The sequence below is a fragment of the Poecilia mexicana genome, unplaced genomic scaffold (assembly GCF_051168715.1).
Source record: "Poecilia mexicana isolate PSO_F unplaced genomic scaffold, ASM5116871v1 scaffold_5, whole genome shotgun sequence".
In the NCBI taxonomy this organism is placed as follows: Eukaryota; Metazoa; Chordata; class Actinopteri; order Cyprinodontiformes; family Poeciliidae; genus Poecilia; species Poecilia mexicana.
The window spans coordinates 25,970,223-25,997,978 of record NW_028263374.1 but is presented as its reverse complement, the minus strand read 5'-3'; the positions used below and the strand labels follow the sequence as shown (position 1 = coordinate 25,997,978).

Genomic DNA, 27,756 nt, shown 5'->3' with positions numbered 1-27,756 from the left:
ATTTTTGTGGTCTAATCTATTTGTATTACCATATTTTCTGAAATATAACCCTCTCCGGACTATAAGTCACATGGTTCAAAGCTCAGAAAATAAGTAGCGACTTATAGTCTGGAAAATACGGTAATTGATTTTATTTTTGTTTTTCATGCCATATTTATGTATTTGGTTACATTTGAACTGGTATCCTTGGTGGTGTTAAACATAAGTTATGAAGATTGTTTCTGACATTAAATTTCTAGGACCTAGGCTCTAGCACAGTTTGACGAGCAGCAACCAATTACTGAACAAGTTAAATTGAGTTTTTTGGTCTTGACACTTCAAATTTGTAGGAACCCGTTTATATTGCTCATGCTTATTTTCTCTCCAAAGACGACAGAATAAGGAAACAAAAAACTTTTCCCTAAAGCTAAACTTCCATTTTGCATTCCATTATGGGTCTCACCTTAAGATCGCTCAGGGCAATGTCAGAACTTTTCGAAAATGATAAAAGTAAAACTATCCTCTAGTCATTGTGTACAGTTGTCTACAGAAACTAATAAGTAACACGCATCTTATATAATTGGGAACAAGAAAGGGAGAGCAATTTAAATGAGCCTGTACCTAGAATAGTTTTTGAGGGTTTGGAAATAACTTTCATCTGATGGATAGTGCATAGAACAAAAAAATAAGACTTATTTAACCCTTCAAAGATTTTCCCTTCATTTTCTGTTTATCAATTCAAAGCCATGCTGGCTAATGGATTACCTCATCCTCAAAAAAAGCTGTTCCGTCTCTCTGTGATTGTATAATTCTCTTTCATCTTCAGAGAGACTAGATGGAATGATTAAACAAAGAACTCGCTGATATCCATGGCTCCTGTTGACATGCGACTTAAGATGTGCATCACTCGCATTAAAAAATAATGTGGGGCTTAGCACTTGGACTGCTTCCCCTCCGCTGTGTATGCCACTTCTGTTATCATGAAGAATGAGAAGTGATGCTGACTCTTTAGTGTATTTATCCAAGATGTATTTAGGACATGTAACAAAATGCAACCAGAATGTAATCAGCTTGCTTGCTGATTTTAAACAATGCCATTTTTTTTCCCACAAATTATTTTCAACATTTTGCTCAAAAAAGTTTTAAAAACATATGGACAGCATATTTTGATGTAGATTTACCTGCAAAAGTATTCATCCCTCAGGAAGTTGATCACATTTAGCCACATGACACATACATACTATGATCTGGTGTAGATTCACACAAAGTAAGGCATAATTTTACAATAAAAGGCAATCATAATAAATGGTGTTCATCTTCGTAAATATAAATAAAAATCTGAAAAGTGTTAAATTGCAGTATAACCAGCTGTTTTCAGAAATAACCTAATTAGTGGACAGGGTCCACATGTGTTTAATTTGATTTCATCATGAATACATCATCATTAAAACTAAAGAACACAATAGGTAAGACGGGGATAAAGTTGTCGAGAAGTTTAAAGCAGAGTTAGATTATAAAATAGTATCCCAAGCTTTAAACTTTTCACAGTTTAATCCTTGCAAACAACTGCAAACCTACAAAGACATGGCTGTCTACCTATCAGGATGTGGTAGAAGGGCATTATTCAAACAAGCAGCCTGGGTCCACAATAACTCATGAAAAGCTGCAAAGATCCTTAACTCAGAAAGGAACATTTGTTGACAAGTAAATTATTCATGCCCTCTAGAACGCCAACATTGGAAAAAAAAAAAAAGTCATAAGAAGTCCCCTGCTAAGTTTGCCAAAAGCCATGTTGGAGACATGGTAAACATTTGTGTCTCCGACATTTGCTGTGCCAACAATAACAAAAGTGACGTTCTTTTATAGAGAGGACAGGGAAACTGATCAGAGTAGATGGGAAGATGTATAGAGCTAAACATGAAGTTATAAAAACTACAATCATTATCACTCCACTTATCAATTATGCAAAGGTTTGTGATGGCTTATCACATAATACATTAAAATTTAAAGTGAAAATGTGAAAAGGTTTAAAAGAGATACTTTTGCAAGTCATTACATGCTGACTAAAAATTGAATTTCTGATTGCCACATTTAGCTTTATTAACTGGCTGCAATTACATACAGACTTTATTCAATGATTCACATTTTAGAATTTGTTTTTGGTGGTTTTTGAGAAAAGATTGCACACTCTAGGTCTCTCAAGAATGTTTTTTCCCAGAGCTTACTGTCAGAGCCAGTTTTCCAGGCCAGCTTTTTGAGGCATTGTTTTGTTAAATCCCAAGAGGGAGGAGGTAAGGATTAATTTGTTGCATCTGTCAGACCCATGCAGGCACTGCTGATAGTGTTCATGCCAGTATGAGTCTTTCCATCACCACCGTCCTCTGTTGTAGCCACCGAGACCCTTTTGTTACTCTGCCAAAACAACCCTTTCAACTGGATTGACACATTTCTTCTTTGTCATTGTTGTACCCTGTTGGCTTTCTACCCGGACTGTCTCCTCTGAGTGTGAGGTCTAGACTCGGCCTCGAGTTTCCCGGGCCTTTTTGAATCCCTTTTGACCTGCGGACTTCCAGAGCTTCCACTGGATGTGATCCAGACTCATGGTTCATGAGGCTGGGCACATTGATTTGACATGGGAATAAGAGAGTGAGCTTGTGTTTGTGAAAACAGCTCATGGCCCTCTAATGCAATGTGGCATAAAGCCGTCACATATATATGAGTCACAAGCTTTCGTGCAGCCTTCAGAGTCATTAGAGAATGATTTTGTTTATTACTCTGTTTTCATTTAGTAGCTTGTGCAGTTGAAGTCTAAAAATTTCAGATGACATCTCCCAAAGTTTTGTTTTAAGATAATTAAGGATTCATTTATAAAGTTCTTTTTACCATAAAATAAACTAACTTTACCAACATATTTGATCGGTAAGATCTCAGAAAAATAAGTATCCCATGTTATCTGTACCTTTTTTTTTATTTTTATTTTTTACTATTTTCATAGTGTAATTTGTTTTAAAATGCCAGATACAAGCCTAATGTGAACAGTGATCACAGGTTGACAAGGTTTGGTTTTATTTGGTTCAAAACCTTCAAAGCTTATATATTTAACAGTTTTCTTTTCAGGTTATTTTTAGATTATTTAATGAATGTCTAAGAATTTCATCACAGTATTGTCTGTTACCAAAAACCCTGACAGAAAATAAGTTGGACTCCAGCTTACCTTTTCTGTTGATTGTGAAGTGCCAAAGAAGATTGGGATGAATGCAAGCCAAATAATGCAGGTTGTGTACATTGTGAAACCAATGGGTTTGGCCTCATTGAATGTCTCAGGTACTCCTCTTGTTTTGATGGCGTAGACAGTACAGGTAACCATGAGCAACATACTGTAGCCCAGCAAGCAGATAAGGGATAGGTCAGAGATATCACACTTGAGCACACCACGAGCCAGCACAGGGTTGGATGTCCTCTGGTCTTCATAGTCGATTATGGCCTTGGAGGGATCCACACCAAACCAGATGCACACCCCGAGCAGCTGCACTGAAGCCAGTGTGAACGTGATGACAAGCTGAGAGGCTGGAGAAATGAACCTGGGTGCACTTACAGACATGGTGCCCTGCTCAAAGATCCGGTAAATACGATTGGTTTTGGTGAGCAGAGCGGCGTAGCTAATGCTCATCCCCAGGCCCAAGAAGATCCGACGGAGGGAGCAAATTCCAACGTCAGGGGTAGAAATCATCAGGAATGTGGTGGCATAACAGAGAAAGATTCCAGTTAGCAGCACATAGCTCAGCTCTCTCCCCGATGCCTTCACAATTGGAGTATCATTGTGGCGGACGAACGTAACCACCACAAACAAAGTGGCCATGATGCCAAGGACTGCGATGAGCACAGGGATGACAGCCCAGGGGGAGCTCCACTCCAGCTTAACAATGGGGATTGGAACACAACCTGTGTGATTCTCATTGGGACGCAAATCGAAGCGACACATTTTACACGTGTAGGTGTCTGCCTGATACTGATATCCATCACAACGCTCGCAATGCCAGCAGCAAGGAATGCCCTTCACAATCTTCTTGCGCTCTCCTGGCTGACAGGGCTGACTGCAGATTGAGGTCGGAACCTGACGGACTCCGCCCGGCCACTGCATCGAACGCACCTGCAGAGAAGAGAGCAACACAAAAAGAGATGGTTGGAAACATAGAGCGAGATAAAAGCTGAGAAGAGTTTCTTACATTGGAAAAGGTGCATAGTCTCTGTCCTGTAATTAGAGGCACATGGAGGTTGTGAGGCTTTATTGATCCAGAAAGACCCTGAGAACTTTGCAGACCAAGGAGAATCTAGAAGGCAGTTACTTAATGTTCGTGTGTTTGACCTTCGGCTGCTGTAAACTTAGTAGTGAGTATTTATTTTAGCGGTAAGTGGAAAAGGTCAGACTAGGCATCACATCAGCATTCGCTCTAGATTCAGCAAACCGTTTCCGTGGAAGGTGAAATTATCTGAAGGACGAAATGCTAGATGAAAAAGGAAACCTGTTGTTTTCTCCACAGGGATTTGACAGCAGTGTTTCTCTCTTTTTTTGAGGTCTATAGAGAAAATAACTGTGTAAAAAAATCAATCAGAGAAGTAAAACACAAATTTCATTTCCAGATATTGCTCTCCTTTGTGGATTTCCTCTTTTGCAAACATGCTTAAAAAGAAGAATTAAATCCCTGATTTCAGAAGGGGTCTTTCCTCTTTACTGTTATCAGTTTTATTCAATTGTGGCTGTTTGTTCAAAGCCGGTAAATTTCTCTTTAAATGTGCATTTAATTAAGACCTCAAAGAACACTAATTAAATACTGCCTTAAGAATCAGTGCAGCCAAGTAGCACAGCAGGTACCAGCTTCAAACCTCAAAGTATTTCTTTTCTCTACAACATGTCAGCGAGTAAGAAATAAAAAAAAATCTTCTTAAGCTGCTGTTCAGTTGCCCTCCTGCCTGTTAAAGTCCTTTTCCTTTGCTTTTAAAAAACATTAACATTTCCATTTCTATTTGTAAATCACTGTTATTTTACGACAGTGTTGCCCCACAATGTTCTTCTTTTTTTTTAAGTCACAGAATGTGTCTGGTGAGATTTTATTAAATATGTCTGTCCTTAAGCCCTTACGGCTTCCTTTTTATCACTGTCTGCCCTGTTAATCATTCAAAGCCCCCTCTGGATATTTATACCTTTGAAGATGGGACTTAGCACTATCAAATGATTTGGGAGCAGTTCTAACAAGCTGTTTCAATGCTGAAGAATTTATTTATTTATTTACTTTTTTATATAGATTTTCATTAGAAACACGAACACAAACGTTCTGCAGAGTGCAAGTGAAGAATAAATTGAAAGGGAAAGGAAAGTGCTTACATTCAGATGTAGCTGGTCTGTCCAGTGACCAATGACTTTGTATTCAGGTGTTCGGTTTCTGATCTGGTATTGGTAGATCTCGTAGCGTCCGGGAGCATCTCCGTTTTCGTTGAAGAGCACTGGGTTGCCAGCTATGCCTAGATGAGAGAAAGACAATTATAATTTACAAAACATTTGTTGGTTTCTGCGTACTGAGCAGTGATGTGTGAAAGGAAGCTGTGCCATTGCTCTTGTCACACCAGTTGTCATTCTACTACATTAGAACATAATCTGAATCGGAAAGGTTTTCCAACAAATGTGGATGGACTATTGAGCACTCTAGGTGCAAAAAAGTCTTTCCTTTTAAGACCTTAAACACAATCCTGACTTTCATTTTTACCTTATTTATGTTGGAAAGCAGAATGTGATGGTGTGCAGGAGATGGCACATTAACTGTTGGAAACCAGAAACTTTTACTGGCTTTTGCTTTATTGCAGCCTCAATTTATCTAGTCTGGCTCTATATTTCTATATCACAGCCCATATCTCCAATCAGTGCAGTGACTGAAAGGTCTGTTCCATTGTGCAAACTGATACGTAGCTGTTTCTGTCAACTGAAAGGTCACTCCGAAAATGTCTTTGGGGTTAGATAGAACTGTGAAAGGAGATAAAAACTGCTGTAAATGAAGAAACAACGTGAGAAAACTGTCATAATATTTAAGATAAAATATATATATTGATCAAATATAATAAGCTGCATTTTTAGAATTTAGTAGATTATATGAACAAGGCCTAGTCAGTGGAAAAAATTTGACTTTATTTTAACAGTGATCTTACTTTATTTTAAGACTGTCAAATTGTGTTATGCATGACTTTGACATTCTGAAAGCTATACATAACAAATATTTTACCACATTTAAGGCAATACATGATTATGAGTCACAATAAACAATAACCAAGTTCTCTACCAGAATCTGGAGGAGAACTTTATAGTTCTCAGAGGAAAAAAGAAAAACAGAAACTTCTTCTCACTTCTGCTTTTAACAACTACCTGACTTCAAGCACCCCCTCCTTCTGTTTTAGGCCACTGTTGTGTCATTATTAAGTATCCCAAACACAATGCACATCCTGTTTAAGACCAGGCGGATAAACATGTTCACTTGCAGCCAAAGTATTTCTGCTGATGAGCATTGTTTTTCCTGCTCTTTGTTTCGACTCTGGAGGATACTACCCTAATCCATATCTCGATGAGTCAGCCCTACTGGATTACAAGCATTACTGTTTTACTCAGCCTCTGCCTATGTGACAATACCGCCCACACTAAAGCATTGAGTGATCACTGCAGGATTACAGTGACTTTATCAAGCTGAGGGGAAACATGTCTGTATAAACACATTAAGCTATTACTCCACTTCTAAACAGGCACATATTCTATCAAAGATTTTAATAGTGATATGTTTTTTCTCTCAAACTTCCGTGGTTACAAAGGGATTTTATGGTTTATCTTCAGATCTCAAGTCTTTGATTTAACCCATCTCCTCAAGTGTTCCTGGACACAATCCTGCACCAAAAGAGGAAAACAGATCTTAGAAATCCAGCTGTCTTCTTCTCCAACTACAACTTTAAGCCACCGAATATATATACATAATTTACAAACATTAAATATGTAAAGGCTTTGAAGTAACAAAGAAGCAGATATTTTCGAAAATGTATGTTTTTTTTTTCTTTTGTTTTTTTTTATGTGCAACAAGGTATTTCCATTTATGTAAAAAAAAAACTTTACAATTCTGCCATCATTGGCATAGAAGAAAAAGAAAAAAAAACGGAAAATATTTGTCTTATTTCCTCTTCTTTTTGTAGTAGCATATAAGCACGTAAGAGAAGTCAGAAGAAAGAGAAACGCTGTTTGAGTCAGCATGCCCAGTGTTCGAGTTAATGATGAGAAATTAAGGCCGTCATTTTCCATGAAGTGCTTGTCTAAACAGTTCACTCAAAACTTAGAGGCATAATGAGTTCCAGTGAGGCCCCTGCCACTACTGCGCTCTCCTGTGCATAACCTGGGGTCACACATGTGTACTACGGGCCACTTATCTGCTCTTAAAGAAACAGCTGGGGTTAATGAAGTGCATGTAATTATATGTAATATTTAATGATGGTGGCCTTCTCTCGTCTTCACCACTGTATACATTCACTCTCTAATTATTACTGGGGGAAATAATTAATCCAACCTGTGCTTTTTCTGCATCATTAAACAACCAAAACAATTTGGTGACTGACAACTACATGACAGCTAATCATTAAGCTCTAATGACCCATATGCAGAATTTGCGTAGGCTCCACTTCACATTTTAAGAGTATTTAATGTTTCTTCGCTTCATCCGCCTTCTACAATTTTGTTGTAAGTTGTGAGTATTGTGTTGATGTAAACAAAATGTACATGTGGCTTTGTGGGAAGCACTCAGAGAAGAATTAGATTTTTTTTTCTCCCCTACCTCCTAAAAAATAAAAAAATTTGTACAGTCCAAAAAGAATAGGAGGGCCTTGCAAAACATTCATACTTATTACATTTTCACATTTTGTTACAATATAATTAGTGTTCAAAGTGTAACAATCCCCTGTGTGAAAAAGGGAAACTCTTTTGAAACTTTTGAATAATTCAAACAAAGTAGGTGGTGCCAACTGAGAGCGTGGGGCACAGCCAAGTGCAGGAATGAGCAGAGGGGGTGTAGCAGTGGTCAGGATGAAAGAAACACTGCTGCCTGCTTGGCACTTTATCAATCTATTTTTAGGCCCCTCTAGCAACTTTTCAAAACAGCGACGAGCAACAACTGTATTACGTTTTTTTTTTGTTTGTTTTTTTCTGTATTTTTGGAGACTCTTATGGTGACATGTGAAGCACCAACTCTGCTGCAGCCCCACTCCGTTTTGAGCGAGAGTGCTACCGTGGGCCTCTCCCTGTTCACTCTAGTCAGTGTTACAAAGTTGTCCGTTGTGCAGCATACCGCCAGCAGTCAGAGCAGAGGAGAGTCCTTCCACTCCATGTCCAATGGTGCAAAAAAAAATCACACGCGTGCAAAACCGAAAAACGCCATCAATCAACGCTCCCCTCGCTTGTTATTCTAACTCCTGCTTTTCACAGGGCCTCGTCTCTGAGTGAGATGGCTTGTACTCCAATGTGGGGCTGTGACACTGACATCGACCAAACCGTATTAAGCAGTACTTTGTGATATGAATATGTACAGTTGAAAGCAAATATGAATTTTCAACTGCAGCAGCTGCTGCTCACCCACAGACGCCTGTACTGAGATGTTTTTTGGGCAGTGTTTTGCAAAACTAAACAAATTTACACAAAATGTCAAACTTGCACATAAACATAAAGAAAACACCTAAATGAATGATTAATGTACTCTATTAATCCCAGAGGGAAATTCATATTTTAGTACAACCTGTCCAAAGAACAAACACAAACTTTGGACATGACATGATAGACAGATGCCTAAGGCTGCAGCCCTGAGGGGTGCCACCTTTTTGTTAGATGAAAATGGCAACATTAGATAGGATGAGGGGAGGGAGGAGGGAGGGAGGGTCATTAAAAAAAAGCTGACCTCCTAAAGTTTGAAAATCTTATTCTGGAAAAACAGAGGCAGGGCACAACTGCAAACCTAACAAGATATAGCTATCTAACTAAGCTGACAGGCTGGGAAAGTAAAGCATTGATCTAAAAAGCAGCCAAGAAGAAGCCCATGGGAACTAAAGAGGAGCTGTTTAGTTTCACGTCTCCAGTGAGAGAATCTGTTGACAGGAGGAACTATTGGTTGTCCTCTTCAAAAATGTTGCCTTTGAGAGTGACAAAAAAGAAAGCCATTGTTGAAAGAAAGACAAAGGAAGTCTGCCAAAAGCAATGTAGGCAACACAGCTGACAGGGGAGGCATAATATTCTGGTCAGATGAGTCCAAGATTGAACTCTCTGGCTCATATGCAAATACTACATGTGGAGGAAAACTAATACTGTGTAAACCATTCCTACTGTTATATGTGGGGATGAGTGCATCATCTTGCAAAGCTGGTAGGAACATACCACCCAAAAATCTGAAAGAAGTGTTTGCTATATTTTTTTTTATTTTTACTTAAAAACACCTTGTGAACATGTGTGTGTGTATGTATATATATATATATATATATATATATATATAATGGCGAACCAACGGACATTGTGGTGGTGGATAAAGAACAGAGGAAAGCCGTTGTGGTGGATGTAGCAATACCAATTGACCACAACATCAGGAAAAAGGAGCATGAGAAACTGGAGAAATACCAGGGCCTCAGAGAGGAACTGGAAAAGACCTGGAAGGTGAAGACCACATTGGTGCCTGTGGTCATCGGGGCCCTCGGGGCAGTCACCCCCAAACTGGAGCAGTGGCTCAAACAGATCCCAGGAACAACATCAGACATCTCAGTCCAGAAATGTGCAGTTCTAGGCACAGCCAAGATACTGCGCAGAACCCTCAAGCTCCCAGGCCTCTGGTAGAGGACCCGAGCTCAGAGGATGAAAGAGATATATATATATATATATATATATATATATATATATATATATATATATATATATATATATATATATATATAATATGCTTCAAAATTATAAGGCAAACCTGTGTTGGTCTATCATAATATAATGTAGAGAAAATAAGGATCTGAATATTCCAAGACTTTGTCTATATCTAGAACCAAAATAAATGCATGTGTTAAACTCATGACTGACAAACACACTCATATACAGACCATGCTGAATTATCACAAACATGTCAGTTGGAACAATCCCCTTAGCTACACAACAACTAACACCAAAATCTTTTAGAGAGTGAGGGACGTGTAAAAGAAGAAACTCTAAACGCTTTATTTTATTGCAGACACTGTGACGTATGTCCTCAGTGGGAACAAAAGTGGATAAGGTACTGCTTTTTGGTGGAACAGAAACGCCTCCCTTTCTATGATGTGATTGCCGGAGACATAAACACTGACAGAAAGGTTCATTCAGCTGTGGCCCAATAAAGTTTGAACAACCACCAGACATTCACTGAGGGAAGGATGGTCTAAATGTGGTTGTTCTGCTGTTTTTGTGGCCACAGCTTAGGTTGCTCCAAAGAAAAGCTGCATCTCAGGACAGAAAAATGTCTCCACAATTCCAGGTACATACGTGACAATGCTGTACAATCACAGTTGAAAAAAGTATGATTTTGGTTTTTTTCTTAAGGGTTTCAGTATGAGCCAGCTTGATCCTGACAGATATTATTCAAATAATATCCATTTGTTTCTTCATCCAACCAGCTGTATATGGTTTCCATAGACGTAGTCCAAACAAATCCTTTTGCAGATGTCAGCTAAAAGCTGTGACATAAAACAATACATCACTCTACTTGCTGGTAAATTATTCATCACAACAAAAGGAAAAAACTGACCTACTTCTGTAAGCATTTTGGTCGATTGCTGATTTGAGAGAAAAAAAAAGGCAGAACAGTTTGTTTCCTGAACTGTAACATATAATTTACACAACACAAAGATAAATATCATCTTTGAAAATGTGACACGTAGCAAATCTACTCTCAGCAGTTTGCTGGTTTATGGATTTGCGCCAGATCGATATACAGCTGTGAGCTGATGCAATTAGATGGAGTGTCGTGTAACCTCAAGGCAACCCTCCTGGACAGTGTGTGTGAATAGTGTCTGTCTGGTAGAAACAAAAATCAACCAAAAAGTGCTTACTGCACAGGAGCTTCATGTCACTGCTTGCAGGCATCTTAAAAAAAATAAAAAATAAAATAAAAAACCTGTAGGAAACACAACAACACCTCTTGGTCTCCACATTGTACAAACTGCTTTGAATGAACCTACATGCCATGCGACACCTGTGTTCTTAAATAAAAAATATAATTTTCCATTCAGTTACTGTTTCTTTTTTTATTGTTTTATTTGTGTCAAAATATTTCAAAACTCTTGTGATTGGATCTGAACCTGCAGGCTCACAGGAGTACTTTAAATAAAAATCAAGTGTACTAATCTAAACACCTACTTATCCAAATGCTTGTCTAGGATTAACAGGAGACCACAGAAGCTGTTTTATGGCAGGGCGAGAAGCCCATTAATACAACAATGAGGCATGTTGTGAACATCAGCCCATCTCCAGTTTTTTCTGCTCTGTGCTGTGGGACTCTGAGCTGCTCAGTCGGTGCATCTGGGACATTAAGGGGATCTTGATAGTTTCTCTTGAAGGACACTATTTACTCTGTGTGATTTTTTTTTCACCAAGTTCATACAGCTAAGTCACATTTGACTGTAAGAAATCAACCTACATTGAGTATTTTTTTCAGAAATACATCAATTACCATACAAATTGACAAATATAAAATGCTTTACCATTCAGAAAATGAATTTCTATTCAGAAATGATATTTCTATTGTGATAATGCAAGTAACTGTCATAGCTTTCATTCAATTTAGGTCTGTGGTGAAACCATTGCTCAACAGGCTTGAAAATAAGACTTAAAATCAAACTTAATTTCTGCTTGTGAAAACAGGATCACATTGGAAGATGTCTCTAATTGGCAGTAACCTGTGTTCTGCTTGAACAGCAGCAGCTGGATGAGTCCAGGTGACATCAAGTATTATTATTTTAAACACCAAAAATTACATGAAAATTTCTGATGTATGAAAGCATTTATTACCATAATAAAGTGTGCCTGATCTTTTGTAATGCGAAAGACAGCACAATGACTCACTCAGTTATTTGAAGGAAAATGTTTCTCTTCACCTCTCAAATGTGAATTAAACATTGAACTGACATTCTGTAATAAGTAGATATTAGAATGACAAATTAGCTTGAAGAGCAGGGGTTCAAATGAATAATTTATCTGTATAAACATTGCATACTCAAGTCTCTGTAAGGAATTTTAATTGTCTTGAGTCCCGTAGCATTATAAAACAGTGTCTACATAATGGAACTCTGGATCAGTGCATTTTGTGTGAAAGCAGTCAATTATTAACATGCCAGTCATGAAAGTGAACTTGACTGATAAGTGGCTATAATGTAATGCAGCAGGAGGGGAGGGAAATTAGGCCAAAAAATAAAGGGAATGAAGTCAGTAGAGTTGTACATTGGTGCTTGCATTTGCTGGAGGAGAAGTTTAGCAAACTGTGTGCTTGTGAAAGGATATTGTTTCCAACAATGTCAAGGTAAAGTAGTTAATATGAAGCACTTTAAACAGCTGAAATAATACAGTTTTTTTTTTTTCAACTGGTTTCGTCCCACGTACAGACTCAAGGCCTCGTTTTTCAGGAAGCTATGATAAATTATATTACTTCTAAACTTTACTCTCAAGAACAGGACAGTCTAAAACCTGAGATGGAAATCTGCTTGTGAATTTTTATGTATACTGTCGAGCAAAACGCTCAGTCATCTAGCATCTTTTATCCATTAACTGAAAGGCTTTTGAACATGGATTTTCTTTTCATCGCCAGTATCCTTCATAATCACAAGCTACATTGCTTTATGAATTTACAACTAAGGAAGTTTATATTTTACCCAGTTTTTGATAGTCTTTGGTTGCAAACATTAATTTCAGTTTAAGTTTGCAGTTTGTGAATCTAATACTAGAAGTTAGTATTTGTATTCTCAAATGTAAAAAATTTTAAATGATCTAAGAAAACAAGTTAGTGTATTATCACACTTCCTAGAAAAGTGTGATGAGACACTTTGATACACTTTGTGATGATGAGGTCAGTGAGCTATAAACGGAGTTCTTTGATCCATCAAGCACCTTAACAATTGCCTTTGGAGCTAAACATAAAATGTTTGCCAGAGGTTGGATCTTAATCCAAATTAGTTGACTTTTTCTTTCACAATGCATCAAGGGTGACATTTTAAAATGGATAATCATGAAATTCAGCCATGACTTTCATGGTGCCCGACTGAGTAACTCTTGGTAATTCTTTATACAGAGCGATTTCATCTAACTCTTTCATCATGTCAAGGTTAACCTAATAAAACCTCCCTGGCTTAATATGTGTATGTTGCAACTCCTATCCAGTAGCGGGTCTTAGCTTTATTTGGGTTTGTAGGGTGAGATACAGGGTTATCTTTTTTTTTAATTATTATTATTATCTGAAATTAGAACATCTTTATGGAAACATCGACCAAAATGTGTAAAAACTAGGTCTAGTCTGGACTGAGGTTGTGTTCTAAATGTAAGTGCTTGAATTTAGGCACAATATATCATTAATTTTAAAACAGTACCTAACTCAATGTAGTAACACTTACCAGAGACTTTGAGTTTTGTTTGGTTTTTTGTCTTTTTTTCCATGTAAGCAGTCACTGACTCGAAGAGAAAATCCTGTAAGGTCATAAATGCACCAGCTGGTTCACATTACACTAAAACTGGCTTAACTCCTGGGCTGTGTTTTCTAAGAAGTGTGACAATACGCTAACTTGTTTTTTTTTAGATCATTTTAATGTTTTTACATTTGAGAAAGTGGCAGCTTTTACACCAAGGGGTTCTGACTAATTAATATGAAAACTCTAATAGACAGCCCTGAAATTCTTGACACAGTGGTATTTTGCTTTACATCGTGACACACATATTTGACAGCCATAGTGGCAGTGTGTAGAGGAACAGCATTATCAAAGGAAGTCTGGAAAAGAGAGAGCACAAACTGTAAATAAACCAGAACAAACACTAAAATTGTTATTACTCACTGGAGAAAGTTCAGAAAAAACAGGTTGCAAGGCACATGGTGACTTAACCTTGTTTCCATCAGAGTAGTAAATAACAGCTTGCTTTCTCTGGGTTTGCATTTCTTGGGCTTTGTTGCTTTCCCAAGCATCTCTTATCAGACAATCATGATAATCTTGAGATAATTTCACCTACTTATTTCAAATCAAGAAATTTTTTGAGCAAGCAGGATATAATTTGTGTGAATCAATAGGTTGGAGATCACAGACAGGAATTACACAAATATTTGACTCTATAGCACTACTGCTTCAGTTATTTGTACAGAACTGCAAAATTGTACTCCAAGCAATTTTGAAAACCTTCAGCAGTTTTATTGTTTCAGCTTGCAATGCTGCAATATGTTTTACCTAAATTTTATGAAATATGTATTGGGTTCACTCATTTATCACTTTCCTGTTCATTGAAAAAATTATTTTAGGTGACTATTTATAGGTATGCGATTGTTTGCCAATATGTGCCAATATATAAAATAAACATATTTATGTGTTTGGCTTTGAAAGTGCAGAATTAAGATATGAAAAAGCGTTTCAGCAAATATTGTTTACATGTTAGAATTGGTCATAGAACAAAATGAAAAAAAGTTTTTTTTTTCTTTGTTTTCGTTGAGCAGAGGAAGACATTTTTGTTTGAAGGAACTGACCTGAGAAGTTTAGGCGGCGAATATGCTTGAGGAGATGGGTACCGTTGATGGGATCCATTTTTGCGCAGAGACCCACCTTCCCAGGGCAGAGTTCTTTGTGCATGTTGTGCAAGCCGTGAGCCATCGAATATACAGCATCTATAACAAACTGAACCTTTCCTTCTTGCTCAAAATCAGAGTCCTTCCCTATTCGCTCCTGATCTGTAAGACACAAGGATATTTGCAAAATCAAGCCATTTATTCCACAATATTTGCAATTACAGTCATGTTTGATTCATGTTGGATTAGTTTTAAATGACTTATTTGATGTATTTTTTTTTACCTTGGGTCTGTTTTTCTAGGGAGGACTGACAGCACAAAATACAATTTTGATCATATTTAAAACATATTGTGGATTTTCTCCTGTCCGCTAGAGCCAAAGGTATACATCCAGTTTTATATGTATGCATACGTCTCTGTCATATATATATACACATACATATGAAATACCCAATCAAAATTAAAATGACATAAAACATAAAATGTTGTCTAGCACTGCATTAGGAGTCATGAGAGACTGTAAGGGATTTTAAAAATGGAATTGAAATACACAGTTGCAAAAGAAAACAGAGTCCTCAAGAAATCTGAAATTAATTCTGTTTCAAGATGCACATTTTGTGCAATAATAGGAAGGAAACTGTTCATCTTGAGACTTGTTTACTGAGCAACATAAAGATGATCTTCAAGTGTGCCAACATTTGGTAAAAAATATATTTTATTTCATTGTAGAGCAGCTCAAGTTGGACTAATCTGGACAAGCTATTTGAAATGAACCACCTATATGAAGGATGTGGCTGTAATCCAAAAGGCGTAGAAGAAAATGCATTGCTCCTCTGTGAGTCCTATTCTTTCACCACTGAATGGGTTCTGCCTCTTGCAATTAGCTAGAAGGTAAACATTGGGATCGCTGCAGAGGAGCAAATCAATTTTAATATCTGGAGGGGAAGTTTTTCCTCTTCTGGGAAATCTCATCAGTTAAAAAAAAAAAACTAAATCTTTCTTGTATCTCCACTGAGTCTTGATGCAAATCCCACTTGGCTTCTCTGTAACCATTGAATATTGGGCATTCTTTTGCCATTTACCATTACCATCATGTCATGTGGCATCAGCAGGTTAAACGACCTCATGTTAGTTCAAATTTGAGTGAATTCTGACCTGCCAGGTTCCAATTAAGCACAGGCTAAAAGTAGAAATGGAGACATGCCTTCTTAGGACAGGGATAATCCCCTTATAGTCTCAATGTAATAACTGGTGGTAGGAGTTGATGAATGTTTTGGCCAAGTTGTTCCATAGTTTTTGTGATTGTTAATTGCTGTAAGAAGGTAATGCCGGTGAAGAAGACACAATATGTCAATCCTAACTCACCCTTTCTCTCCCTAAGCCTCAAATCATAAACCATTCACATTGTAACTCTGCTGTGCATAAGAGATTATAAACAACAAAAATAAAAATAAATCAGGTGTGTTCAATTTAGATTAACAATAGACTAATTACTGTGGATGAGCTAATGATAGAGCAGCATAAAACTGCTAAATGGAATCCAATTAGGCTTTGCAAGTTAATAAGACTCTAACAAGGGATATGCTGCTAAATTTCTGCAATTATGATTGTAATGTTTGGCAAAAAAGACCAATTGTTTATTGCTGTGCAACTGAATTGTCATTGCAATATTTACAAAAACTGTTAAGTGAGACCAACAGTGATTAAAATTGTTTTCTATCTGAATGTGGTAAATATGACATAATTTAAAATAACAAAGTAACAAAGTAAATGTTAACATATCAAAGAAGAATCTTATATTATATAGAAAACTAATAAAAGCTTCCATCTATTTTCTGATGTAATTGGCAATAAACATAAATTGCTTGATAAATAAATTCATTTGACAAATGTTGCATCCAACAATTAGGAAATAAGAACTATTGCATTGTATTTGATTATACAGTGTAACATAAATTAATATATGTTTGTTATTTTAAACAATAAGGGAGGGGAGGTGGAGCCTGGCGGGCAGCTTCTCTCCTAATGGTCAACATCAAGACCCAAGCTCTGTGTGCTGAACCTGAGAAAGGCAGGCTTTGCTCTTTAGGAAAAGTGGTTTCTGAAGTTTGCAAAGCAGGCATTAACACAGCACAGCACTCTGACCTGAGAGAGGCTGCCCATAGATTGGAAGAGTTAGAGGAAAGTGACTTTTGTGAATGTACAAATGTATCCCTCAGATAATCTCAGAAAAATGTTACACTTTATATGTTAAAAAACAACATTTTGGTTTATTTTGAAGAATGCTTCTCCATTCAGTAATAATCGTAAAGACAGACTGGCTCATGGTATAAATAATATCATTCCGTAACAAAGCATTTCGTAGCAAATTTTTTATTATCATTCAACAGACCCTTTCCAATGGTTCAGGCGATTTTCATTGGCCTCTTCAATCTGAGGGAGTCCTGGACCCTGAATCTGAGGAGGTCGCTTTCTGTCAGCCGTCTTTCATTCCCAGTGTCTCCAGCTCCTCGCTTCACACCAGAGGGGCTTTAATGTCCCCTATTATCTCATGAGCTTTTGAAATGCATGAATTATTGTTGGAGGTTACGACTCGGTAATTAGGAGCCACAGGCCCCTGATTGGACAGAGATTGCCACAGTTTTGGCCGTCACACTGATGCCATGGGGAATCCTGTGAGCCACAGTGGGTGTGAGAGTGATATTTCCCTTGGAGGCTTGGCAGGCCACCCACACTAACTTTCTGTTGTGTATTTTCCATAAGACCATTTTCCTTTTTTCCCCACTGTCTCTCTCTTTATCTCCCTCTCATCAGCATTTTGGCTTTCTTACACACATTTCCCCGGCTGGCATTTCAGAGAAACCCTTTTAGATTACATAAAGCGCAGGCAAAGTGTGGGTGTTCTCCACTGAGAAGTCACACGAGACTTCATGTGACAGAGAGTGTGGGCTAAAGACTTTTGACCTTTTTATTCAGCTTGTGATGAGCCAGAGGCAAGCCAGTCTTTTCCTGCCAAGACAGTTGTGTATCCTCTCTAATAAATCTGACACCACTGCTGCATGTCCCAAATGCACCTTTTTAAAATCCTATATTTTTTCTTTTGAATCTTCTATGTGGAAAGTTATATCTGATGTGAAAAATAAGATATATCTATACAAATCATTTGTATTGCTGAGCAGCCTAAGCCTCATTTCAATGAAAAGCCTCAATGAAAATACAAATATTACATTAATGGTAAGTTTTCAGGAAGACATAAGTTACTGATGTTTATATTTGAAAAGCTAAAACACATATATATACTTTGGTATATTGGCATATACATTTGATTACACTAAATCAGAAAAAGATGTATGTAATACATTTCTTTTAGAGCTTCTAGTTGCTAAAACAGTTGTATGAAACTACAAGCTATCCTCCATAGTGGTCTGATTTCAGTATTTTTCCTTAGCTAAATAGCATTTCATAAGTTCATTATTTGTATTTGTAGAAGGGTGAAAAACAAGTTATTAGTAAATAAAAACGATATGTAAGAAAATAGGCACCCCAGCATAATTTTTATTTTTGTATCTTTAATTTCTCGCTGTACTAAGTTCTTCAGTGTTATTTTAGTTAGTCCTATGCAATTCCACACACAACCGCTAGGGGCGCTGCCGCATTGGCGGTATAGAGAAGATTGAACACACAAGAAGAATAAATCTTCCAGTTGAATGTAAAGGAACCTCAACTTGTGTGTCTCGTCTTTCTCATACTACAGGTCAGTAAAAATGATTTTACACATATATTAGTTTTCTTGGAAGAAATGAAAAGGCTCTTGAATCGAATCTCAACTAATGAGTCACGAAGTTCGCTTTGTAATTGTTATTGTGTATGAAAATGGGACTTGTTCATGAAGGCTAATGGGAGCTAATGCTAGCGGGGCTCTACACGTCTGTGAGCTCCCTGAGGAGCTAGCTGAAGGACAGCGGAGTTCATTTGAACTTGTATTTTGCACTTTTTAAGAGAGTTCTCACTCAGAGGACATTGTTCTGGTTTCTTTATTTTATAAATGTGATGTTTTTTATGGGTTTGTTGAAAAAAACAGTTAAACTATATCTTCATGTGCAACTGAGTAGGGAGGCATAGTATTAAAGGAGCATTGCGCCTTTTTCAGTTTATATTGAGAGAATAGTTGTTTATGCAAGATGTAAAATATTATTGTTCTACTGAAACAATGGATATTATTAAAAGCTAAAATTCTTAAATGTTGGAATATATTTATTTTATTTTGATAGTTAAATACAAAAGGTCTCAGAAAAGAGGACAAGGTATTGAATTTAAAGCACTAACTACAAAATTAATATGGTTCAATGCTATTTGTCAATTTATTTTGTAATTTGACAGAATTCATAATACTAAATAGAGCATGTTAAAAGAATGATTATTTGGTTTAAAGATATTAGTCATTTCTGTTGTAATGAAGTTAATGGTTCTCTACCTGAAGTATGCAGAACCTGAAGTATGTTGTTTATGAAGTGTGTTTATAACACACAAGAAGAATAAATCTTCCGGTTGAATGTGAAGGAAGCTCAACGTGTGTGTCTCATCTTTCTCATACTACAGCATCACATGTTGAGGGAAGATCATCTTATACATTATCCTCAGCCATTCAAGGTTGCAGGGTAACATGTTCATGAATGTTCAAACATATTAGAAATTTTTCTGTGCTGAGTTGCTGGTCATCGTTTGGTCACTTTATGTTAAAAGATGTTATTTGAGATGCAAACTTCACAGCTGGTAAACATTGGGCACTTCCAGAACTAAATATCACTTATTTGTATTGGATATATAGTATTTAAATCTTTATTTTATGTATTTCTGAATAGATACATTTGAACAAATTGGAGAATAAGCTAAATATTTTCTGTAAGTTGAATCAATGAATTTGGTTGGATGGTATGTCTTCAGATTTTAACCTGCAACATTTTTGGTGTTAAGATGCTGAAATCATTCTCAGTACATAATGTCTAAGAGTTCATGCTAGCTAAAATTGTCCCTGAGTTACAGCTTGCTGTTTATCTGATGAGCTGTAGTTAGCATATGGCTTTATCCCTCTGAATTAGCTGCTGGTAAAAAGGTCTAACTTACTTAACTGTCATGGTGATAGTTTTGAATCCGATACCAACTTTGCCTTTGTTTTCCCACCTGAAAGACTTGTACACTCTTTTTAGGACAGGGTTGTCAAACAGTATTTCAGATATCACATACATGTCTTGATTATAATCACATTTTTGTTCCATTTCCATTCAATTTAAATGATTATTATTATTATTATTTTTATTTTATTTTTTTTACCAACAAATATCCCCCTGATTCTCATGGTATGATTTTTACCCAGAAGAAAACAAAAACCTACAGCCTCTTCAATTTGAAGGTTTTACTATTTAGCATATTTAGTGCATTTTTATGCTGATGCCAGTTCTTAAAATTAAATGAAGACAGTGACGGTCTTCATTTTTCATCACATTTTTATTTGAATGTGATGAAAAAACTAATTCCAAATGCACAAGCACAGTTTGAAAACAGACACCTTTGATTCTAATTAGGTGGGGTAGAAGAAGCTGCCTGCCAGTTATTGGTTTCACCTTATTAACTGATCATTAGTGTGAACTTGTTAGAATAATTATATAGATTGGTGTGTGTTAACACAAATACATCTTCTTTTAAAAAAGCATCTATTGAACTATATAAATCTGGGAGGAGAGTATCATTTGATTGGACTTTCATTTTCTTTTTCAAAACGGGATATCACTTAAGTCAATTAGCAATATTTTCAGAAGCCAGTACATGTGTATGGATATAATGAGACAAAACCCTGTAAAGTATTCTTTGTATTAATTCTTCATTTAAAAGCAATGATGAAGACATAGTCTTATAACTTACTCCACTCCTCAAAGATCATGGAGGGATCCAACAGGGCTCGGCTAAGTCACAAACTGGCTATCCCTACTGGCTAATGTGCAGTCTTTGGAAACAAGTTGGACGATACAAAATAAGTTTTCTAAACTTTGAAAAAAGATCAATAGCTAAATCCTATCCAGCCTTGTCCTACTATCCCACTATGAAGCACATAATGTCATGGATAGGCTGAGTTTATGTAACGATGTCTGTCGCTATGTTGTTGTGGTCTGTGCCCATTACTGGTGAAGCTTATTATTATCAAGTGTCTGCCTTTCTGTCTACACAGGGAATTTGGGGATTCCTTCTGTCCTTTCCCTTGGTGTCTTCTGTCTGTTACTATCTGGAAAAAGACTCCAGAGTCTGTGGGCCAAAACCAGCATTCTTAGTGACAGCTTTATCCATAAGTCTGTCAGAAACCTCAGCTCTTTCCCTGTTATGCCTTCCCATCTTGTCCCACTGCCCTACACATTTGAACTTTGGGCTCTTACTCCTTTGCCCATCTTTCTGTTTCCTCCTCAACAAGCCCCAGGCTTTCACAGGAATCATTCAGTAATACCCATACACTCAAACTGAACTCAGAGACCACACTTTCTACTTTAAGAAACGTTGGACTCTCTTCTGCTCTTCTTGCATTGTTCATCACTTTGAACTGACAGATGCCTTAAGTTACTGGTATGTTATACATGAATCTTGTGTTCTTCTGTGGGTCTCAGAACCGCTGTGCAATGATCCAGAGTCCAGTTTTCAAATGAAAGTAAATTCTGAATTTCATTTGGAAATTAAGATCCCAGTATTTGAAGGAAGAGTGAAGAACATAATCCATGTAGCTAGAAGTCCAGTGTAAAGTTTGTACAGTCTAGGGCTGTTGTAAACGAATATTTTAGTAATCGAGTAATCTATCGATTATTCTTACGATTAATCGAGTAATCGGATAAAAAAAATTATAAAATGAAATATTGGTAAATCTGGCATAATACCGGTGTTACTATCAGGTATCAGTATCAGTCCAATTTTTCATATTTGAGCATCCCTAACAGTTGCTTTTTTGTAGTTTAGAAAACTAACCTGTAACAATAATAGCTCACTTTCTAAGTTAACCAGAAGAAAAGTTATAGAAAAATCTGAAATTATATTGAATTTAATAACAAAGAGGCAGGCTCACAAATATGCTTATAAAAAATGTCTACAATCCAGCTTTTAGTTTATGTATTCATCTTCAGTGAGTTTAATAGATTAATTAAACTCACCTTAACCACCTAACCTGTCACGCTTTGGGTTTGAAAATACGGGAAATGCCGCCTGGAGTGGGAGGAGAGGGCGAATGAACGAACGTAAGATGGGGTGGAGGGGAGGAAATAGACCAGCGGACTGACGAACCGTTAGACCGGGGGACGAACACGGGGGGAAGCAATACGGGATATTTACGACACCTTCACTGGTCACACTCAGAAACTCATCTACCAGCCATGTACGATGCGCTCCGCCACCCGTTTCTTCAGACCGGGATATGAAATTTATTGTGCGGTTCCGTCGGTAAAGCTACATTTACACGGTAAGCATCAGCTACTCAGCCGCCCGCCCTGCTCAGTCTATCCGCTCACCTCAGCGCTCTTCCCGCCGTTCGCTTTCAACCAGCAGCCCCGGAGGAGAAATGCTGCCGTACTCCAGGCATTCCCCCAGTCATGTTAAGGATGCTTATTGGTTCCCCAAAAACGATAAAAAGTCGGGCATTATCATCAATCAATAAAATCCCCACGGGCCAATCTTGAAGACTGGACTTTATGCCGCTGAGACTTAGCTTTTGTCAACAACTCAGAAGCGGAAGTGAGAGCTCCGCGCAACGCAAATGAAGTCCCGGCCGGAACACGGTGCGCTAACTAATAAAACATCAATTAACGAAGCTTCGAGGCAGGTAAATTTTCCTCGAGGAATTTTAGTAATCGAGGTACTCGAATCATTCGAGGAATCGTTTCAGCCCTAGTACAGTCTGATTTTGGGTGTCTCATCATCTGCTGGTGTTGGTCCACTGTGTTTTCTGACATCTACAGTCAATACAGCCATCTGGCAGGAAATTCTAGAGCACTTCATGCTTCCTTCTGCTGACAAGCTGTTTGGAGAGTCTGATTTTATTTTCCAGCAGGACTTGGCATCTGCCCACACTGCCAAAGATACTAAAAACTGGTTCAGTGACATTGGTGTTCCTGATCGGCCAGCAAACTTCCCTGACCTGAACCCTATAGAAAATCTATGGGCTGTTGTCAAGAGGAATATGAGAGATACCAGATCCAACGAGGCACATGACCTGAAAGCAGGCATGAAAGCAATCTAGGCTTCCATTACACCTACATGATGCCACAGGGTGCAACATACTAATTAATGATTTACAGAAGTTAATATTAGGGCATGCTTGCACAAAACACCAAGTGCATTTTACTACCCTGATTTGGTGCAAAAACTTAAATTTCAGTATCTCTGTGAAATAGATAAACCATGTTCTGTGCTGAATTTCATTTTTACAATACAAAAGAAAATCCTCCTGTTACAAATCCGACAAGCTTTCCAAAATATTTCCTATCTCTTGCCCAGTGCATTCTGGGAAACATTCCAGCCACCCTGCAAGGCTCTTCAGGATAAGCGGTTTAAAAAATAGATGGTTGGATGGAAAAGCACATGTTCGCTTTGTCTGTATTGCTTTGTTTTCTGCAGCTCTCCCACATCATTAATGCGCAGGCAAAGCAGAGTCCACAGTTTGACTGGTTTCAGTTCTACCTTATCTATGCTCTCTCTGCATTAATCAATATCAGTTTTACCTCTTCACATAGGGAAAGGAACAGCTTTCCCCTTCTTTCCACAGTGAGTCATGGACATCTATATACTTTGATCATGCTAAGAAGCAGAGTTACCTCCTCTGGACACAGATAATTCTGCAGGACAGCGCATGTGGCTCTTGCGCAGCTGCCTCAGGGACACTGCAGCGCTCTTCATCTGAGCAGAAACAACGCATATGCTCCAAAAGAAATCTGACTCATTCTCATTGCCCCAAAACCGAGCAAATAGGGAAACTTGGCATTAGAAGATCTGTACTGAGTGGGGTGAGCATTTGGCATTTCTAAAGAGTCTTTAACCTTTTCACCAAACATCTTGATAAACTGAAAACACCTAGATTATTGCTTTGCATAATTTACAGCCCCCTTCACTCTTAATGGAACTTTTAAAGAAGTGCAAATAGCCTTAAAATAAGATAATATTTTACCACATTTAGCACATAATGTTGAGAAAAACAAAAGTATGATCCAGTAGAGGCAAAGTTCAATTAATACTTTTTTTTTTTTTTTTTTTTTTTTCCGAAATTGCCATATCCTCAACTTTTGGCACCTCTCCTTTGAACAGTTTTTTTGTAAAGGGGACATTGTTTTCCAAGGCTTTCTATGATATTCAGTGCGTTAGTCTTTTATATTTATTTCTCTTTAGCTCATCTCAAGTTTTCTCTAAGGTTGAAGTGCAAGAACTGAAATGGCCATGGAGAGAAGCTGATATTGTGTCTGTTGAACAATTAAATTTGAGATTTTCCAGATATTTTGAATTTTTCTGAAGACATCCTAATGTCCATGTCCATTCTTCTGACAAAAGCCACATTTATATTTGAAATATATTGCTACTTTTAAAAGTGCATGATGCCATAGAGAATAAAAAGGTTCCCAGAGCCTTTAAAAAAGAGGCAGGCCCACACATAGAGGCCTGTCTCTGCAGACAATCAGATCTGCAGAGACCTTGCAGGCCTTCTTATGCTGGAGTGATACACTTCTCAGTTGACAACTGAGTGTAAAAAATATGTTTCATTCATATTTATTGTAATAGAATTTGTTAGCAGAAACAGTCATTTTTTTATTAAAAGCTATTATTTCCCAAAGTGGGAATTTTTACCCACTGAATAAAATGCTGGACTGGCTTACATTTTAGTTGAAGTTTTCTGCTGCATTAATATATATATTCATTTTCTGGCCCTTCACATACTTTTACCACAGGGCATTGTTTGTCTCCTAAATATTTAGTCTCTTACAAGTTATCCCTGTGGGGCTACATTTTATACCTTGTTCCTCTTTCATTGGTTATTTTTAACTTGTAATACAACAAGCCATCAGAAAACTGAAAATGTTGCAGATGTTCTGCAATGTAGAATCCAAATTTTAGTTAACATATTTTTAGACACAATATGGGAGTGCTAATCTATTGTTTTAATGGGAAAACTATTTGTGGATGTCCTTAAAATGTATAAGTTTGTTGTTCATAAACAGTAAAAAGGAAATAGTTGAAGGGGAAATTACCTGCAGCCCTACAACAGCTAACATGAGTCAGAGTAATGTACATTTTCACAGCACAGATTCCATTAGCTAGTGTCATGTAACACTCACCACTCTGCTGCTCTGAGTACTGGTTTTTTATTTTAGTGAAACAAATTTCATACAGGCTGTTGTGTTTTGGCAAAACCCTGATAATAAACTGCTGTAAAGCAAACATATTATGATGTTTTGTCACTTGATGGGAGGTTTGTGTTTGCACTGAAAAAAAGATTCAAAAGAGATGGATGTTTAATTTATTCCTACTCATATAAGCAAGACAGGACAGTATGTGATTGACATTTTTGATCTACAATTGAATTAGTTCCTGATCTTCTGTATATATTTACTTGAAAATTATTACAAATGAGAAACAAATGCACACATCTGGGAAAGCTACATCAAAGACTTATCCTATGTTTTATTCCTTTTCATGCTGTTCTATGGGATGATAAACTGATCTCAGTTTCATTGCCATAATTCCTATAAGGACACACTGCATGAATAATGTCATGACTCAGTCTTATTTAGAAATACCCATGACTGTGTGGAGGATTATACATTGTGTATTTGCAAATCTGGCTCCAGGTGGTGTGATTACTCAGTGGTTAGCGCCTTTAACTTACAGAAATAAGGTGGTGGGTTTTAGTTCCTTTTGTTTTTCTGAAAGTAGTGCATTCTGTTCTAAAATAGAGCTTAAATATGCAAATAATCCAAGCCACAAAACTCCCCTTCAGTAGAAATGTGACAGTAATTGTTCAACTTTGTGTCTATTAAAGATATTGATTTATTGTGCTGTTTCTCCTGGTCAATGGTGGTTATGCAACACTGTCAAATTATACTTTTAATATATTTTGTGTTGCACATTACTTTAAAGTAAAATTAGATTTTAGATTTTATTAACCTTTTAAATTAGCTCCAAGTATGTATGGGTGCAGATGTATGGGTGCCATAGCATATGCTATGGCACCAACTTTTTAACACTGCACTTGATTAATCATTGTAAAAATGGTTTGCATTTTTCTTTTTCCCTTTAATACACATAAAATATCATTTTCAGTGATTGAACATAGACATATTCATGTTTAACACTAATTACGTAGGTTTAGTTCCAGTAATATAATAATTTATTTTCTATATTGTGATTTAGGTTAGTACCCTGCAAGTATTATTTTAAAAATACAGTACTCCATTTATTACATAGTCTTTCTTACCGCAGCAACTATGCATCTTTCTGTCTCTATCCTTCTGCCCTTAGGTAGTGGCTCATTCCACTATGAAATGTGTTGCTCCTTAGAAAAGCTTTTACATCATCGGCTATTGCCAGATTTCTTGCATATAGTATAGCCATATGCTGCATGTCAAGTAACCATTATTAAGCCTGCAGACATTTCATTATCCTTGTTAAAGGCAGGAATTTATACATTTTCTCGTACATGATACTGTAATGTAAGAAAATATTTTTGTGAATACAGTTTAATGCAAACCACATACTTTAATAATGTGGACCAAAAAAAAAATCTATATTATTAAGGGGTAGAAATCTGTACCCTGTCATCCTCCCCTTAAATCAAAGAAACATTCACGCCTGACATTCATACCAGGCATGAATGCACAGTACTGGTTTGGGGTTGAAAATGAATTGAAAGAATCCCAATGAGATTTAGTTATTGTCTCCGCTAAATCATCCACGCACCGCTATTCTCTGGGTGCGTTTCGTTTTCATGACTCTCTTAGCTGATCTAGAATACTGGTGATGAGGATTTTTTTCTACATTCAGAAGTTGAAAATACCGGGTGAATAAAAAAGCCAGCACAGGTTCTTTGATGTAATTTTATTTTTGATTGACGTCTTCTCACAGCTGTTATTTCGTCAGAGCTGAATCTTTTTAAGATTGAATTGCTATTCTAACACATCCAAAGCAGCCTTGTTGTTTCTAAGTGGGAGACTAAATACGTTTGGACCTCAGTCTCCTACCCACAATCACAGCTTCTTTTCCTTTGGGAGCAATTCTCATTCCAAGCTGCTCTGAAAAGCTGGCAGCCTTAGTTTTGTGTTTTCCACTCCATATTGTGGTCTCCCTCAAAAACATTTGCAGTGCTATTAAAATCCACCACGTTTAAAATATTTTGAGATTAACATGTTAATTAAATGAATGATTGATTGTAAGGATTTCAGCCCTTAAGTGGCCAGATGTCCTGAACCTTTCGATGCTAGACTTTAGTGTTTTCAATTCCTGTGCAGATTTTAATTGAATAATGTCAGCAAACAGGTTGCATATAGATATGATTGATACAAATAAAGCATCTGTCACAATTCAGTAACAGAATTAAAGCTTAGTCCCCATATGAAATGGAAATCTGGATTGTATCAAGCAGATCAAATCAGAAATTCCTGTACTGTGTATGACTTTAGAGATGAAGAACTCTGAGGATGATCGTCTAATGTATGCTTCAGGCAGGAGTTATCTTCATCATATTGTGACACTCCTCAGGAGAACTCTGTGTTCATAAATATGTTTCTTAGCAGAACATTTCCAGTATCAATTCCAATGTTGTAGTTATTAATTATTCAATGTGAGAGTGAGAACATAGTAGGAAAAATAATTTTCTACCAAGTAACATATTGAGTTTAGTTTTCTAAGCAGGTCTATACAATGCTTAGATATTTGGTTTTAC

General features: G+C 37.0%; 1 protein-coding gene and 1 long non-coding RNA gene across 2 annotated transcripts in view; one reads left to right on the top strand and one right to left on the bottom strand.

Moving 5' to 3' along the window:
* Positions 1–27,756, bottom strand: part of grm4 (glutamate receptor, metabotropic 4) — a 141,912-nt gene that overhangs the window by 17,014 nt on the left and 97,142 nt on the right. The window contains exons 6-8 of the mRNA XM_088005800.1: positions 14,766–14,966; positions 5,363–5,499; positions 3,194–4,129 (exon numbers count right to left, since the gene is read on the bottom strand). Coding sequence (XP_087861926.1) covers positions 3,194–4,129; positions 5,363–5,499; positions 14,766–14,966 — 1,274 coding nt within the window. The remainder of the gene's footprint in view (positions 1–3,193; positions 4,130–5,362; positions 5,500–14,765; positions 14,967–27,756) is intronic.
* LOC106903979 (uncharacterized) overlaps positions 1–27,756 on the top strand; it is a 143,232-nt gene that overhangs the window by 85,642 nt on the left and 29,834 nt on the right. The gene's annotated exons all lie outside the window — the stretch shown is intronic.